The sequence below is a fragment of the Biomphalaria glabrata genome, chromosome 9, assembly GCF_947242115.1.
Source record: "Biomphalaria glabrata chromosome 9, xgBioGlab47.1, whole genome shotgun sequence".
NCBI classification, from domain to species: domain Eukaryota; kingdom Metazoa; phylum Mollusca; class Gastropoda; family Planorbidae; genus Biomphalaria; species Biomphalaria glabrata.
In genome coordinates, this window is record NC_074719.1 from 904727 (window position 1) to 921356 (window position 16630).

The 16630-nt window shown below is 37.4% G+C and overlaps 1 protein-coding gene and 1 long non-coding RNA gene across 8 annotated transcripts in view; one reads left to right on the plus strand and one right to left on the minus strand.

The window, feature by feature from the left end:
- Positions 1 to 16630, minus strand: part of LOC129928017 (uncharacterized) — a 134034-nt gene that overhangs the window by 49373 nt on the left and 68031 nt on the right. The gene's annotated exons all lie outside the window — the stretch shown is intronic.
- LOC129928013 (uncharacterized) overlaps positions 1 to 16630 on the plus strand; it is a 34690-nt gene that overhangs the window by 14811 nt on the left and 3249 nt on the right. For 4 of the 7 annotated variants that reach the window (XM_056039837.1, XM_056039836.1, XM_056039834.1 and 1 more), the window contains 6 exons: positions 1846 to 2028; positions 4748 to 4886; positions 9397 to 9448; positions 9905 to 10039; positions 11498 to 11674; positions 13395 to 13562. In XM_056039837.1, the coding sequence (XP_055895812.1) occupies positions 1967 to 2028; positions 4748 to 4886; positions 9397 to 9448; positions 9905 to 10039; positions 11498 to 11674; positions 13395 to 13562 (733 nt within the window). In that variant the 5' untranslated portion in view covers positions 1846 to 1966. Of the gene's footprint in view, positions 1 to 682; positions 819 to 1049; positions 2029 to 4747; positions 4887 to 5169; positions 5704 to 9396; positions 9449 to 9904; positions 10040 to 11497; positions 11675 to 13394; positions 13563 to 16630 lie in introns of those variants that run through there. The other 3 variants (XM_056039838.1, XM_056039835.1, XM_056039839.1) reach the window with 3 other exon arrangements.

A 16630-nucleotide genomic window follows, 5' to 3' on the forward strand; every position in this document is an offset into this window, starting at 1 on the left:
AAATAACATTAGACAAGACGAAACACGTTTACCAAAGTCAGACTTAAAGATGAAAGCCGAAAAGAGGAACGCAAAAACATGTCTAGCATGGCGTCACACTTTTTTAGAAGTCCTGAATTCCGTGGAGCCAGCTGGGAAAGGGCTGTGGATAGAGCTTGCAGCCCTATACGTCGAATGAGGCGTTTCAGTCTATGTGTTTCTGAACAGTTTAAAAAAAACAATGCTACGTTTGCACTCAACTGGTTAGATTAGATGATTACAGTGCCTTAATCTCACTCGTAGTGTTCCGGGACGAAGCCCCGGACGCCGAGTGTTTTTCTACATTTCTGAGCTTCAGAAACTCTTTTCCTGGTGTTTACAAGAAATTATTTTTCTCAAATTCTAGGTATTAATGTTTTAGTTTTAAAAGTTGCATTTTACTCACTTGGGTGTCACCCCCTGGTGGGTGTCACCAGGTGCGGACCGCACACCCCTAGTGACGCCACTGCGCTTAACCACTCAACCACCGCGTCTACTTAATTAGACTTATAAACAAATGGGCTAATAGCAAAAATAAAGGAGATGTGTTACATAGATTAGCTGATACGCCTAGCGATAGTGTTAAAAGTTTTGTTTCGTTGGGTACGTCAGTTGTGGGGAGAGGGGTGTTATGCTCTTCCGCATTGTATAGTACTTGAAAATGTAACTAAGTCCTACTGGAGGTAACACTGAACTCAATACTGGAACAGATAACACCAACGAAAGGCCAACAATCGATACATTGAGTCGACGCTGGTGTTAAAACAGCAAACACTTTTAATACTTAAGGTGGATCTAAGGTTATAGAATAGTAAGAAATGACCAAAATATCACTTTTTCATTCTCATCATATTTATATTGTACAACCATTTCTCTATCAAATTCAGTTTATTTGAGGCAAGTATTCCTTCTAGAAGTATTTTAAAATAATTTTTGTATTAGGTGGGGTAGTGTTTGTTTACCTTAGCAACGACCATAAGCAGGTAAATATTTTTGTTTTTGTTTTTTTGTAAATAATACCGGTACTTTTTAATTATTTTCTAATGAAGTTAAAATGCGATATGCTTATAGATATAAAGGAAGTAGCTAAGGGAATGTACTCTATTACTTCACTGTCCCAGTCAACAAAAGCATGTTTATTTTCTGTTGGATTTTGTGTAATTTCTAGCAACATTTTTTCGATTTGGATTGCTGCTGGTGAAAGACTCTTTTGTATATTTTGATATTTAGATCTATATTCATATTGCATTTTTATTTGTGTAACAATAATGGCCAATAAGCATAATAAAAGGCAAGGTTGTGGTAGAAAAAGAAAATTTCGTGGGAATAAATACACCAAGTCTGCAAAGTCTACAAGTAGTACAAGTGATGATCATGGACAAGTTGGTGAACAACAAGAGACACATCAAGCTGCTTCACCTAATGTAGATATTTCATCTGAATCAAGTTTATCAGATAATCCACTGGATTGTAATATCTTTTTAAACCTAGCATGTTTTAATAATTTCTTGGCAAGTTACTTGATATGTCCTAAATGCTTCAACTATTCTCTAAATTTGTTTTTGAATGAAAGCGCAAGAATTGGATTTTGTCAGGAACTAATTGTGAAATGCACTTCAGCTGACTGCTCATTTGAAGAAAGCTTTAGATCTTCTAAAGAAAATAGAGATGGTCAAAAAAGAGGATTTAGGGAAATAAATCTCAGAATGGTATCATTTGTAAGATCCATAGGTCGAGGTCACAGTGCGCTCTTGAATTCTTGTCAACACACAAACAGTCCACCTCCTATTTCTGAAACATCTTATCAATCTGTAATGCATACCATAGGCCTTGCATCTAAGAAAGTTGCAGAAGAAAGTATGGAAAAGGCTGCAAGGGAAGTGAAAGAAAAGGTTGGAATCAGCAACGAAGAAGGCATCACTGACTGCGGTGTGAGCGTTGATGGGACATGGCAGCGTTGAGGGCACTCGAGCCATCATGGCGTTGTTACAGCCATATCAATAGAAACAGGTAAATGTTTAGACGCAGAAATTCTTACAAATAGCTGTAGACTTTGCACAAAATGGTCTAGTAAGAAAGGAACAGCTGATTATGATTTAATAAGTGGATTACCAAACACAAATGTAAAGTAAATCATGTTGGTAGTTCAGGGGAACCGTCCGATGTCCTCTATTACTAGCTGTCTATATAATTCTTCTTATTCTTACTGTAAAGAAGAAAGCGTCTTGATTCTAAAGCGTCGCTTAGAGAGTTCTTGTTTTTTAACTATCTTTCACGTCACTTGTCACTAAGTACAACTTTCCCCTTATTCTCGAAACAAATAACTAAATCCTAATCATGTCATAACAGGGGGAACTGCTGTGGGGAGAGGGGGAAACTACTGTGTCGGTGACATCGTTTCGACTATAGCAAATGACCAGGCATTCATTATCATTTTTATGAGATTATTCCTCATTCCATATGCTAGGACAAATTTGTACAAAATCTCCTTCTTCCCTAGCGCTATTAGAGCATGGAATGGGTTGCCTGAGCTAGCCAGGAAAACTAGTGACTTGGCAGAGTTTAGGTCATTGGTTAATATCCATGACTAAATGCATGACGTGTAGGACGTAATCATCTTCTTTTTTGAAGTAACGTCTGTATCATATAAGATAAGATTCATAGTCGCAATTCACTGTCCTTTACATTGTTTAATTTATCATGAAATTCTTCAATAAAGAATTTTGCTATTACTTTAGTTTGTCTACCCGAGCAGTATTAGATTCAATTGAAAGCCTCCTGTAGGTTATGGCGGGCAGGAGACTTTGATTTTGTAATATATGGAGCGGGGAGTATACCACAAAGCAGCCATGTGAGGCAGGAAAAGACAAGACTTTCTTAAACAACCATACTAGGAAATTTAACTAGTTAATTTATTACAATTTGCAGCCTCTCAGCACGTCACGACGGAGAAAACAATCTCTGCAAAGCTTCAGAGAGATACATTATAATGGGTTCTCCTGATGCGGAAAAAAAGCCTGGGACAGAGTTGTATAATCCATGGCTGTTCTATCCCTGCAGTGTCAGTTACTTTACCAGCTTTTTGAAGAAAAAAATTGAGCTCCAGGTTGGTTTCTACATTGTTATGAAAACATTTATTTGTTGTTGTTTCAACTCAAGATCTGCATGTGGCTCTTGAAATTTGGTTGTGCCTCGAAAAAAACATGAAAATCAACCAACGGCGGAAAATGGTTATGTCTGCGCTGGTTGTGGCAAAGTATGTAGGTCGCAGATGGGGCTGTTTAGCCACGGAAAATACTGCATTCTTATAAATATTCAGAGTCGAAGACATGCCTTATTATTTACAAAGCTTGTATCAACTCCCTGTGTCTGTCTGGTGAAACGTGTGTACATGTTAATTCTCACGTACTCAATCTTGGAAAAAAAAACCTGAAATTTTGCACAATTTCTTTTATCTGCCAGTACAAGAATCAAATAAAAAAAACCCCAATTAGTTAGTTAATTATTGTTTATGAATTGTTGGTTTTTTTTTTTTTGGTATCTCGAGCAAGGGAAAGAAATTTCACTTGACTGATAAGCTGAATTATTATTATTTGTAGAAAGAAAATTTTGTAAATAACTGTAAAATCCATTTTTAAAGGCATATCTCAGGCAGAGGGGTTACCGTATTGGCTTGAGGAGGTTGAGTTCGAACTCAGGCTGCTAATTTTTTTTGATAGGATCATAGCGTATTAAAAACCTAAAAGCTAAACAAAAACAGTTGTTGAAAATATTTCTAATCGTGCATATTTATTATTGTTTGTCTAGAATCAAGATAGGCCCCTTATGTTATAAATTTAATTACATGACTAATCCAAACTAATTGATATAACTAGATTTAATACTTTTTTAAATATTATTTTTATTTTGCTTGTTATTAGGTTATATTTGAGTTTGAGTCTGTCTTTTCAATTTTATAAGCTGAAAAACGGACATTTTTAAATAGTATTCGGCATCTGTAAGCATGCTTTCTTTATGGCACTTAGTTTAGTTTCGAGGCGCACTTCAGTAGACGGACTTTAAAACGCCACATTTTAGTGACGCCCTTGTTAATGAGTTTGATATTACTGATGTAGACTTTTAGTTTAGTGACTGGCTTGACTGTGTCCAATTCTGTAATAAAGTTAGTCATTGTGCTATCTCAAGTTTGGATTCTGTATCGACTCTCTGTGACTGTGTTAGTTATGTATTGATCTCGCACTGGTAATTCACTACACAGTACACCCAAGCATCTATGATTCTTACCAAGGTAATAGAGAATATATAGAAATATAGAACTCCAATTCACACACACATCAAATCCAATCATGAATAGTAAAGATGACGACTATTATTATTATTATTATTATGTTAGAAAAGAATGACTATTCATTCTCTGGCACTGCCAGGGTCAAGTTTAGTTAAAGGGAAAGAAAATTCATCGTAGTCACATTATCAGTTTCCACTGACGAATTTTCTGGTGATGTAGCAGGTCTGCAGCAGTACCGTCCTCTGACATGCAACGAGGATGTTCCTAGGAATGTTAAGGGCCTTTTTATTATTATTATTACAGTGCACAGTCTAGCTCAAACCATTTCATTCCTCCCTTTCTCTCGACCAACACACGAGTCTTGCCTATGTAAAGTAAAGTAAAGATTTGAAGCTAAAATGTAAACTCTATGTATTATATATTGTAAATGTTTATTCCAAGTCGAGGTTACAATTGTCTTGTCTACGCTGTCGAAGCATCAGCAGACATTCCAGATGTATCTGATAAACTATTGGGTCAGGTGATCAAACCTGATCAACAGTGTCAACAGTTTTTTGGAAATGATTCCTTCTTTTGCAGGGTAAGTAACACAACTCGCTAACAGCCCAATTAAATTAACTTCTTTCCTACTAAGCAGAGTTATCACTCATATCACGCAATATTTGCTTAGTCACTTCATCATGCATTGACTTCTTAGTCACTTTTATTTCCTGCTAAGTCACTTCTTAATCATTGATTATCATCATATTAATTACCGATCCCCTAATTTGATGAGACTCTCCTTGCCCTGCTCTCGGAGGTAAATGAGTATTTCAGAGAATAGAACAAAGAGAAAAATACTGTAGCTATAATTTCTATTTCTTAAAATTAAATGTAAATAAATAAATGATAATCGATTTTCGCAGGAAGAAGAAGGAAACCGATATTGTTTCTGTAGCAAAAGAGAACATAAATAATGTAAATTTGTGAATACCTTGGTACTATCTTAGACAACAAATTAATTTTTAGTGTAAATACTGATTATTTCGGCCAAAAAGGGCAGCAAAGATTACCATTATTTAGAAAAAAAAGTTCCCTTTCACACCTTGTGGTCTATAGGGCAGATTATGTAAAGATCTTCTGTTTCTGTGGCCTATGGTTAACGAGTGTCATGTGGCCAGCATAACCACAGTCTTCACCAGGAATCGAAACACGGACCCCGGTTTGGAAGCCAAGCGCTTTACCGCTCAGCCACCTCACCGCTCTTAGAAAAATGTCCTCATTTAAAAATCCTTGGCGATGTTTTATCTAGACTCTCTATCACTGAAATCTGCCAAGCAATGTTATGTGCAGATGTTTTAAGAGGGTTATGTATCCCGCAGATAGCACTCACTGGAACATCTTGTGGCGATGGAAAGGTAAGCTTTCATCGATCCTCAATATATTTCAAAAACGTTTATCAACCACTGGTTGCATTAGGGTTATTGATCGGTGAAGAAACGCTAAGACAATGCGGTTATTGTACTAGAACTAGCAAGACAAATCTAAGCCAAAGAGAAAAAAAAATTGTTTACTGAATTAAACTTTTAAAAAATTGTGAGAGGGCAGTAAGGCCTCGTGGTCCAAATGTCGTTCGTTTTACTTGGACCTGCAGGGTCACATGTATGCATGTTTCTTGTAGTTTCTATGCAGTCGTTCACCCTTGCAGCAGTATATCTTTGTTTTTGAGCTTCCGTCACTCTCTCGCTCTCTTCCTTCTTTCTCTTTTTATTCCTTCCTTCTTTTCTCTCACTCTTTTCTCTCTTCCTTCTCTCTTCTTTTCATTTATTTTCTCTCTCTCTCTCTATCTCTGTTTGTCTTTTCCTACCTTCCTTCTCTCTCTCTTTTCATCCTTCCTTTTCTCTCTCTCTCTCATCTTTCTCTATTCTTTCTTTTATCTCTATTCCTTCCTTCCTTCTCTCTCTCTTTTCATCCTTCCTTTTCTCTCTTTCTCTCTCTCTCTCATCTTTCTCTCATCTTTCTTTTCTCTCTGTTCCTTCCTTCCTTCTCTCTCTCTTTTCATCCTTCCTTTTCTCTCTCTCTCTCTCTCTCTCTCTCTCATCTTTCTCTATTCTTTCTTTTCTCTCTGTTCCTACCTTCCTTCTCTCTCTCTTTCCATCCTTCCTTTTCTCTCTCTTTCTCTCTCTCTCTCTCATCTATCTCTATTCTTTCTTTTCTCTCTGTTCCTACCTTCCTTCTCTCTCTCTTTCCATCCATCCTTTTCTCTCTCTTTCTCTCTCTCTCTCATCTATCTCTATTCTTTCTTTTCTCTCTGTTCCTACCTTCCTTCTCTCTCTCTTTTCATCCTTCCTTTTCTCTCTCTTTCTCTCTCTCTCTCTCTCTCATCTATCTCTTTTCTTTCTTTTCTCTCTGTTTCTACCTTCCTTCTCTCTCTCTTTTCATCCTTCCTTTTCGCTCTCTTTCTCTCATCTTTCTCTATTCTTTCTTTTCTCTCTTTTCCTTCCTCTTTCTTTTTTTTTCTTCCTTTCTTTCTTCTCTCTTGTTAGATAGCTAGTTGAGTTAGTTGGGTTGCGCACTTTGTTAGCCCGACAGTGAACGTACATTTTATAGTGACTACATCGACTTTGGGGTTAGAGATTTGGATAGACTTTTAGAAATCAGTTACTGCTAGACTCTTGAGGGGTAGACATCGTTGTTAGTGACGGACTAGACTGTGGCCCATTCTGTATTAAAGATGGTTTATATTGTTCATCTGGATTTAACTTGGTTCTTGAGGCTTTGATCCTGTTGTAGCAGTTCATGTCTTGTAATGTGATGTTCATGTCCGAGTTCGCAGTTAAAATACACTCAACAAGGTATGCACGCACTTAGTATAATCAAGTATCTTTAGAGATACTTCAAGTACATCTGATTTACACATGCATCCGCACTCTCTATTTTTCTTCTTTCTCTCTATTTCCTCCTTCTGTCTCTCTTTTTTGCTTCCTCTCTCTTTTCCTCCCTCCTCTCTCTTTTTTCCCTCTTCTCACTTTATTTTCCTTCCTTCTTTCACTCTCTTTTCCTTTTTTTGTTCCCTCTTTTTTTTTGTCCTTCACTCTCTCTTTTCTTCCATCTTTCTCTCTCACCATTTCTCATGTTTCTGGGTTTAGTCTAGCCCTAAACTCGCTCAGTGTGACTCCACCCACTGCAACTACTATTTCATTGGTTGTACTACTTGTGGCAGAAATAGCCAACATCGTCCCTTTCCCCTATCCAGGGAAATAAATGAAGCAAAACTAATATTACAGAATCCTTAGTTAATGAGGCTTTAATGTTCAACCCCTACCCAGAGCGTAGCTAGGAATTTCCCATCATTTGGTAGCCCGGGAGGGGGGGGGGCTTGACCTCTTTGTGGGCACTTGCATTTTGCGTAATATTTAATATTCAATGGGAAAACACTCATTTTGGGTCCCCCCCCCTTCTAGTGGGGGCCGGGGGATTTTCAAATTCACCCTCCCTCCTCCCACACCCTAGCCACAGCCCCCTGTGGCTGCCTGGTGTGCGGTTTGCGCACTGGACTGTCGTTCAGATGTATGGATTGTCCAGGGTTTAAACCCTGCCCGGCCCGCTCCCATCCCCCGTCGTCCTGCGGGAGGTTTGGACTAGGAAGTAATTATCTTCAACTCTGAATGAACATCCGAAACATGTAAAACATTTTACAACATTTTACATTTTACCACCAATAAAAGTCAACGGGTTACATTGATAAAGTAAATATATGAAAAGTCAAGCAATCATATAAGCTTGACTAAAACAAAAAAATGTAATTCCCTCCACTAAATAAATTGATCTGTTTTGTTATCAGTCGCCCCATAAAACAGTGCAGAGATATGCTCTTTCTATCTTTGGTTCAATTTTGAGTCAGAATCTAGTCAGTTCAAAGTTCATAGTGATGTTATAGAATTTTTTTGTTACCAGGAAGAACTAACAAAATCTTTTTTTTTTTCTGCATTTACTTAGAAACTAATTCATACGTAGAGATTAATTCACGTGTAGGCCTAAACTATTCCTAATAATTATTTAAATAGTTCGAGGAACACCAAGCCAGGCCTCCCGCGGAACACTATTAAGAAAACACTGGTCTAAATGTTGATGAAATTTTTTTTTTAATTTACAAATAATAGAAGTACATCATTTTTTTTACAAAGCTTTTATCAATTCACTCTGTCTATCTGTCTGTATGGCAAAAAGTTTGTACCTGTTATTTCTCCCACACCCAATCTCGTATTTAGCTGAAATTTTGCTTCATTTTTTTTTACCTGATAACACAAGAATAAAATTTAAAAAATAGCTAATTGGTTAATTAACTATTGATAATGAATTATTTTTTTTTAAATAAGGGAAAGAAATCGTACTTAAAAGATGTGGTGGCATAAGTTGAATTAGTCCGCTGGAGGAATCTTTAGCCCTGAGGGAACATTTTTTTACAGACATCTACGAGTCCATAGGATATGAGAAATGTGCTCATCTTCGATCACGAAGGAGGATATATATAAATTATTTCTCTAGTGCTATTAGAGCATGGAATGGGTTGCCTGATCTAGCTAGGAAAACTAGTGACTTGCAGAGTTTAGGTCATTGGTTAATATGCATGGCTAAAGGACGCGAAGGACGTAATCATCTTCTTTTTTTTTGAAGTAACGTCTATATTATATAAAATTAGATATATATTTACATATAAGGAAAAAAAGTAAAGTTTACCTTTCAGACCATACGGTCTATATCTCAGATGTTGTTAAGGTAACCTGTTTCTGTGGCCTATAGTTAAGGAAGGTGTCATGTGGCCAGTACAACGACCAACTGCCTTTAATTTTATTCAACTTATGTCAGGTACTCATTAGAGCTGGGTGGACTCAGAGATGCTCTTAAGCTCCCGAAATTAAAAATCCCAGTCTATAATTACGTGAATGATTTTAACTAATTGATTCAATTACATTTAATATAACTTTTGTTGTTTTTTTAAAAGTATTTTTATGTTCTTCTTGGTAAAATCTTGAAACAAAATAAGTAATTTATCACACAGTGTATAAAATTTTAATCATTGAATTTTTAAATACCTGTCTTTGTTTCAGGTCTGCATAAATGGACAATGTGTCAGCGACCCATACGCTCCTCAAATTGATGGTGTGTAACTTAAAGATCTTAAATATTCTTTTTCTTATTCACCTAATCAGAACTGAATATTGATTTTTTTAAATAATCTAATTTATATTGGTACTAAGGGGAGATTTCATAACACATCCATACGATAATAGGCCAAATGTTTTTGAAATTATGGTCGCTTCAGTTGTGTCCATTGTAAAACACATTTTTTAAAACTGCCATCAATGTACCTTTATGTACATTATAAAGCTAACTTAATTTTCCCAGCAATACTTTTCTCTTTAGAAGTAGTAAATCTTAATAGTGTGCTATTGCTGCTACTCTACGGTTAATGCAGCTCTGTTAATTAACTATTGATAATGAATTATTTTTTAAATAAGGGAAAGAAATCGTACTTAAAAGATGTGGTGGCATTAAGTTGAATTAGTCCGCTTGAGGACTCTTTTGAGCAGCTCTGTTACATTTTACTCTCTCTAGAAAACTGTGCGTTTGGAGACAGACCAAGCTATTCTTGCAGTTTGTTTATCAATGACTTTATGGGCAACTGTTACTCTACTCTTGGCTATCGAGCATGTTGTGACACGTGTAACAATGTGTCTAGGCCCGTGAAAGGTAAACCTCAATACACACTTTCAATGATCTATTACGTCATACATAATGCCATACATGTCAATCCATGTTTAGTAACGCTTAGAGAATCTTAGAGGAATGTAATCCTTCAGGAATTAAGATATATGGCTAAATATGTAGGCTTTGGTCTCCTTAGATAAATGTAGATGTTATTTCTCCAACACCTATTCTTGTATCAAGTGGAAACTTGAATAATTATTCATTGTAGCTAAGAAAACATGAATCAATTAAAAATAAACCCATTAGTCAATTCATTATTGGCAATTAATTATTGTGTTTGATATCGAATAAAGGAAACTACTTCTACATTATTCAGAACTAAAGCTGTAAATGCAGTTTTTTTTCCTTCTTATTGCTAACTGAAGAAGGTGAAGATCAGGACACCTCCCTGTTCGAGTTAGAGCCCGATGTAGTAGAGCTGTTGATTACTTCTAAAGTACAAATGTTGGCTTTTAGAATGTGTTCAAGTGTGACTTACAGAACGAGACTTGTGCCAGGGTAGAACAGATGTACACCTCAGTGGAAGAGATGACGAGCCCCGAGCTGAAAACTTTCAACAAGGTGGTAGAAACCCAGAGCCACGAAATACGCAGCTACAATGGCCATGCTAGTGAAGATGGTGCCTTCTGTAACATCAATAGCAAGCCGTATGAAAGTAACTCCTATGACAAAAAATGTGGTGATTGCTACGATTTCCTCAACGAGTACAGAATCACTTCACTTCAAGTTACCTCGCAATGTGACCAGTACGAGGCGAAGTCAGAACCAGCAAGGTGTGTGAAGTCCGGAGTAAGACTAGGTTTTTGGACATTCAGTTATTGCCAATTATGATGTATTTGAAATTAAAATGTTACTGTTACTTTGGAACCCCGAGTAGTGAGGTTCTTTAAGTTCGTCGTGTCGTGTGGTGCAGTTTGCAGAGAGCCTGGATATGGGAGATTCGTTACAATACTTATGATATGGCACTCAAAATGTTGGCCAATAGTAAGTAATGCCTGGCTGATTTTGACACTCAGTCCGCCTCTGTACCAAACAGTGATAATTATCTATACAAATCCATAATTATTAAATGGAGTTGACAATTTTCATAGTGCAATGCCAAAAAAAAAACACATACATATTTTATAGTTCGTCCATCGTGGTTTTGCACTGGGTTTTGTGCTTCCTCATGTGGTTGGTCAGACCTATGTGAGCCCGGAATGTTTGGCTGCACGCTGGGCAGGTTATTCCAGCTGGAGCTAGTGTAATTGGCCTTGCTTTTCTTCTCTGGCGTTTTTCTTCTGCCAGCGCTGTTCTATTTTCCTCAGCTATTTGTGCGCCATATATGCTCTATTAAAACACACAGCGAATCGATAGTTCATAACTTTACACACCAGAATGACTTTTTTAAAAGAATTCTCCATATAGGCCTAATTTAAATTTGATATTGTACCACTTTAGGCTGTGAATACGGAGATAGAATCATCGATTGTACAAAAGATCACTGCTTGAATTCTCAAGTGGATTGCTGCGGCATGTGTAGCTATGGCACCCCCTTTACCCCAACGTACAGCACCAGAAGAAGCACACGATTAGCCACGACAGTAAATCCCCTTGTGCTATTCACTTCAATTAAAGGTAGGAAACTTTGTTGACATTTAATGGGATGTATGAACTACTAGTTTTTAACAATAAGTACTATCAGGCGTTCATATGCAATTCTTGCGAAAAGTTTCTATCAGATTGTTTCTATTTAATAATTTGATTGCCAGGGGAACAAAGGATTTTTTTGTGTCTGTTTGTCTTTGCTATCGGTGTTTTGTATCTCTTTAGTGATGGTAAAATCACAAAATCCTGACCCAAAGGATGACCTTTTATTTCTAGAATCTTTTTAGCTTGTAGCTGCCCGAATGGGTTTTTTTTTTTTTGCCAATGATTTTATCAGCAGCATTTAAGATTCTATGCAATTCTTGATAGAAATGAGAAAGCTGGGTGAGCTTTGATGTTCTCGATTAGTGACATCGTGATATATATGCGTTTTCGTAATAGCTACTCGGATTTGCAGGCGCTCTCAATTACTCATAAGACTTTGAAGCACTTTAAAATATGTATTCACAAGGGGCAAAGGTCAATGAGTAGCCTTACATGGGCGTCCTTATCGTTACAAATTGAATCGTCTCTTCTTCTAGCTACACTTTTTAGTTTCGGGATTTGTAGTTAAAGATTTCTTAATTCTACTTGATATCCTAATATCTTCTTTTTTTTTTATCTCACTCGATGTGAGGACGTAACTGGAGCGGTGGTTCTCACACTGTATTGTTGTGGTTACAGTACAAGAACATGAAGACATTTCCGGGCGGGGTACGTAGTTATGATCGCTGCCATTGTGGAACCTTCAGACAAGACTTTGGTCCATGCCTGGTCGTTGAATAAATTCGTTCCCAATGAATTGTCTGGATAATGGCGCTTACGGCGTCGATTATCTACTGGACATTTTACAAGGTGATATTGTAGGTTTACAGCTGTATTGCCCACTGACATTCTTAGGGACTTTTAGGGCCTCAAAGGTGGCTGCGTGGTCAGTTGTCATTATCCCCTCGTTTAATATAATAAGGCTTGTCTTCGAGTCCGAAGATTAGTTTCAAATGTGTATCCCGCGGCCTTTGTGAGTGACCTCCAGCTGTCTTGTTCTGAGGCCGCATGCAACCAGGTACTCTGTTCTATGTCAGCTAGGGCAAGTTAGCGCCTAAGCTGGTCTTTGAAGCGTTTCCATGGGGCGCCTCTGTTACGTCGACCACCTTTTAGCTCACCAAAAAAGACTGCTTTTGGCATATGTTCGTCCCCCACACGGGATACGTGCCCTGCCCAGCGTAACTGTCGGACCATAAGAAGTCCCTCTCATATAACAAGGTATAATGTTATTTTATATTATTTCTATAGTCGCTTAGTCTCTAAACTTAGGCTCTCATATTTTATTTTCTATCGATTCACTTGTCTGTCTGGTAAAAAGTTTGAACACGTTGTTTTTTTCTCACATTCATTCTCGGATCTACGACAAGGGATGTGGCAAAGATTTGGCAATGTTGAAAATTTAATTATTTTTTTTGTGTGTGTGGGGATCTGATTTCTGCATTTTACCAGTATTTTGATATGCTTATCTTTAAATACTTTTATGTCTACAGGTTTTTCTTTTGTTACATTTCCCAGGCCTCATTTAGCATAATTCTTCTTCTTTGTTGCCAAGCATTGTATATATGCGAATCTAAAACACTAAAACTGTACTTTGCATAAGCCGCTCTTTTTTTTTTGGAGCATTCAAGATATAGTCTTGTCATGTATTTTTTTAAATACTGTACAGATTGTAAACCAGGAGGTCAAGACTTGAGACCAGAACTGTGTACTAACTTTAGCGTCTGCCTAATACAGCCAACACAGTGCTGTCACTACTGCTCGTCATATTACACGTCTGAAACTACAAGTACCACGACAACGAGACCATTGATACCATCCACTTCACCCAAAACTAGTAGGCAATGTATTGGTAGTAAATGTGACGTTAAAAAAAATACTTTAAAAAAAAAACAAAGCTTATATTAATATGATCAATTATTATGGATCAGTCATGTAATTAAATTTGTAATAGAGCTAGACTAACATTAATACATCTGCGATTAAATAGTCCTTAAAAAAACTAGACAAGATTCTGCTACTACGCTCTTGCGCACGCTCCATTGGCTTCCCGTGAAAGCGAGAATCGATTACAAGGTTGCCACACTTTGTCATCAGTGTATATATAACAATGAGATGCCCTTGTACCTTAGCGAACTGATTACTCCATATGTCCCCCAGAGAGCCCTGCGCTCAATGGACTCAACGCTTTTAGTAGTGCCACGTTTCTCCCTCAAAAGCTACGGTCTGCGTGCTTTTTCAGTTCACGGACCAAAGGTTTGGAACTCTCTCCCCATTGATCTCAGACAGGCAACATGCTACACCAATTTTAAGAAGAACATTAAGACCTATCTGTTTAAAACTTTTTTAGATTAACTGTCATTTTAGCTCTAGTGTTTTTTGTTTGTAATGTTATTACAGCGCCTTGAGCCTACATTTTGTTTGTTAACAGCGCTTTATAAATAAAATTATTATTAAATTTGATCTGTATGATCTAGAGCTTAGAGCTAGACCAGTAGACATTAAGCTATAGACTTCTGTTTGAGATTTGATCTGGATGATGTAGAGCTTAGAGCTAGACCAGTAGACATTGAGCTATAGACTTCTGTTTGAGATTTGATCTGGATGATCTAGAGCTTAGAGCTAGACCAGTAGACATTGAGCTGTAGACTTCTGTTAGTTTGAGATTTGATCTGGATGATGTAGAGCTTAGAGCTAGACCAGTAGACATTGAGCTATAGACTTCTGTTTGAGATTTGATCTGGATGATGTAGAGCTTAGAGCTAGACCAGTAGACATTGAGCTATAGAACTCTGCTACTTTGAGATTTGATCTGTATGATGTAGAGCTTAGAGCTAGACCAGTAGACATTGAGCTATAGACTTCTGTTAGTTTGAGATTTGATCTGGATGATTCAGAGCTAGACCAGTAGACATTGAGCTATAGACTTCTGTTAGTTTGAGATTTGATCTGGATGATTCAGAGCTAGACCAGTAGACATTGAGCTATAGAACTCTGTTAGTTTGAGATTTGATCTGGATGATTCAGAGCTAGACCATCAGACATTGAGCTATAGGACTCTGTTAGTTTGAGATTTGATCTGGATGATGTAGAGCTTAGAGCTAGACCAGTAGACATTGAGCTATAGGACTCTGTTAGTTTGAGATTTGATCTGGATGATGTAGAGCTTAGAGCTAGACCAGTAGACATTGAGCTATAGGACTCTGCTAGTTTGAGATTTGATCTGGATGATTCAGAGCTAGACCATCAGACATTGAGCTATAGGACTCTGTTAGTTTGAGATTTGATCTGGATGATGTAGAGCTTAGAGCTAGACCAGTAGACATTGAGCTATAGGACTCTGTTAGTTTGAGATTTGATCTGGATGATGTAGAGCTTAGAGCTAGACCAGTAGACATTGAGCTATAGGACTCTGTTAGTTTGAGATTTGATCTGGATGATGTAGAGCTTAGAGCTAGACCAGTAGACATTGAGCTATAGACTTCTGTTAGTTTGAGATTTGATCTGGATGATGTAGAGCTTAGAGCTAGATCAGTAGACATTGAGCTATAGACTTCTGTTAGTTTGAGATTTGAGCTGGATGATGTAGAGCTTAGAGCTAGACCAGTAGACATTGAGCTATAGACTTCTGTTAGTTTGAGATTTGATCTGGATGATGTAGAGCTTAGAGCTAGACCAGTAGACATTGAGTTATAGACTTCTGTTAGTTTGAGATTTGATCTGGATGATTCAGAGCTAGACCAGTAGACATTGATCTATAGAACTCTGCTAGTTTAAGATTTGATCTGGATGTTTCAGAGCTAGACTAGTAGACATTGAGCTATAGGACTCTGCTAGTTTGAGATTTGATCTGTATGATGTAGAGCTTAGAGCTAGACATTGAACTATAGAACTCTGCTAGTTTGAGATTTGATCTGGATGATTCAGAGCTAGACTAGTAGACATTGAGCTATAGAACTCTGCTACTTTGAGATTTGATCTGTATGATGTAGAGCTTAGAGCTAGACATTGAACTATAGAACTCTGCTAGTTTGAGATTTGATCTGGATGATGTAGAGCTTAGAGCTAGACATTGAACTATAGAACTCTGCTACTTTGAGATTTGATCTGTATGATGTAGAGCTTAGAGCTAGACATTGAACTATAGAACTCTGCTAGTTTGAGATTTGATCTGGATGATTCAGAGCTAGACAAGTAGACATTGAACTATAGAACTCTGCTAGTTTGAGATTTGATCTGGATGATTCAGAGCTAGACTAGTAGACATTGAACTATAGAACTCTGCTAGTTTGAGATTTGATCTGTATGATGTAGAGCTAAGAGCTAGACCAGTAGACATTGAGCTATAGGACTCTGCTACTTTGAGATTTGATCTGTATGATGTAGAGCTAAGAGCTAGACCAGTAGACATTGAGCTATAGGACTCTGCTAGTTTGAGATTTGATCTGGATGATTCAGAGCTAGACCAGTAGACATTGATCTATAGAACTCTGCTAGTTTGAGATTTGATCTGGATGATTCAGAGCTAGACCAGTAGACATTGAGCTATAGAACTCTGCTAGTTTGAGATTTGATCTGGATGATTCAGAGCTAGACCATCAGACATTGAGCTATAGACTTCTGTTTGAGATTTGATCTGGATGATGTAGAGCTTAGAGCTAGACCAGTAGACATTGAGCTATAGACTTCTGTTTGAGATTTGATCTGTATGATCTAGATTCTAGAGCTTAGAGCTAGACCAGTAGACATTGAGCTATAGACTTCTGTTAGTTTGAGATTTGATCTGGATGATGTAGAGCTTAGATCTAGACCAGTAGACATTGAGCTATAGACTTCTGTTAGTTTGAGATTTGAGCTGGATGATGTAGAGCTTAGAGCTAGACCAGAAGACATTGAGCTATAGAC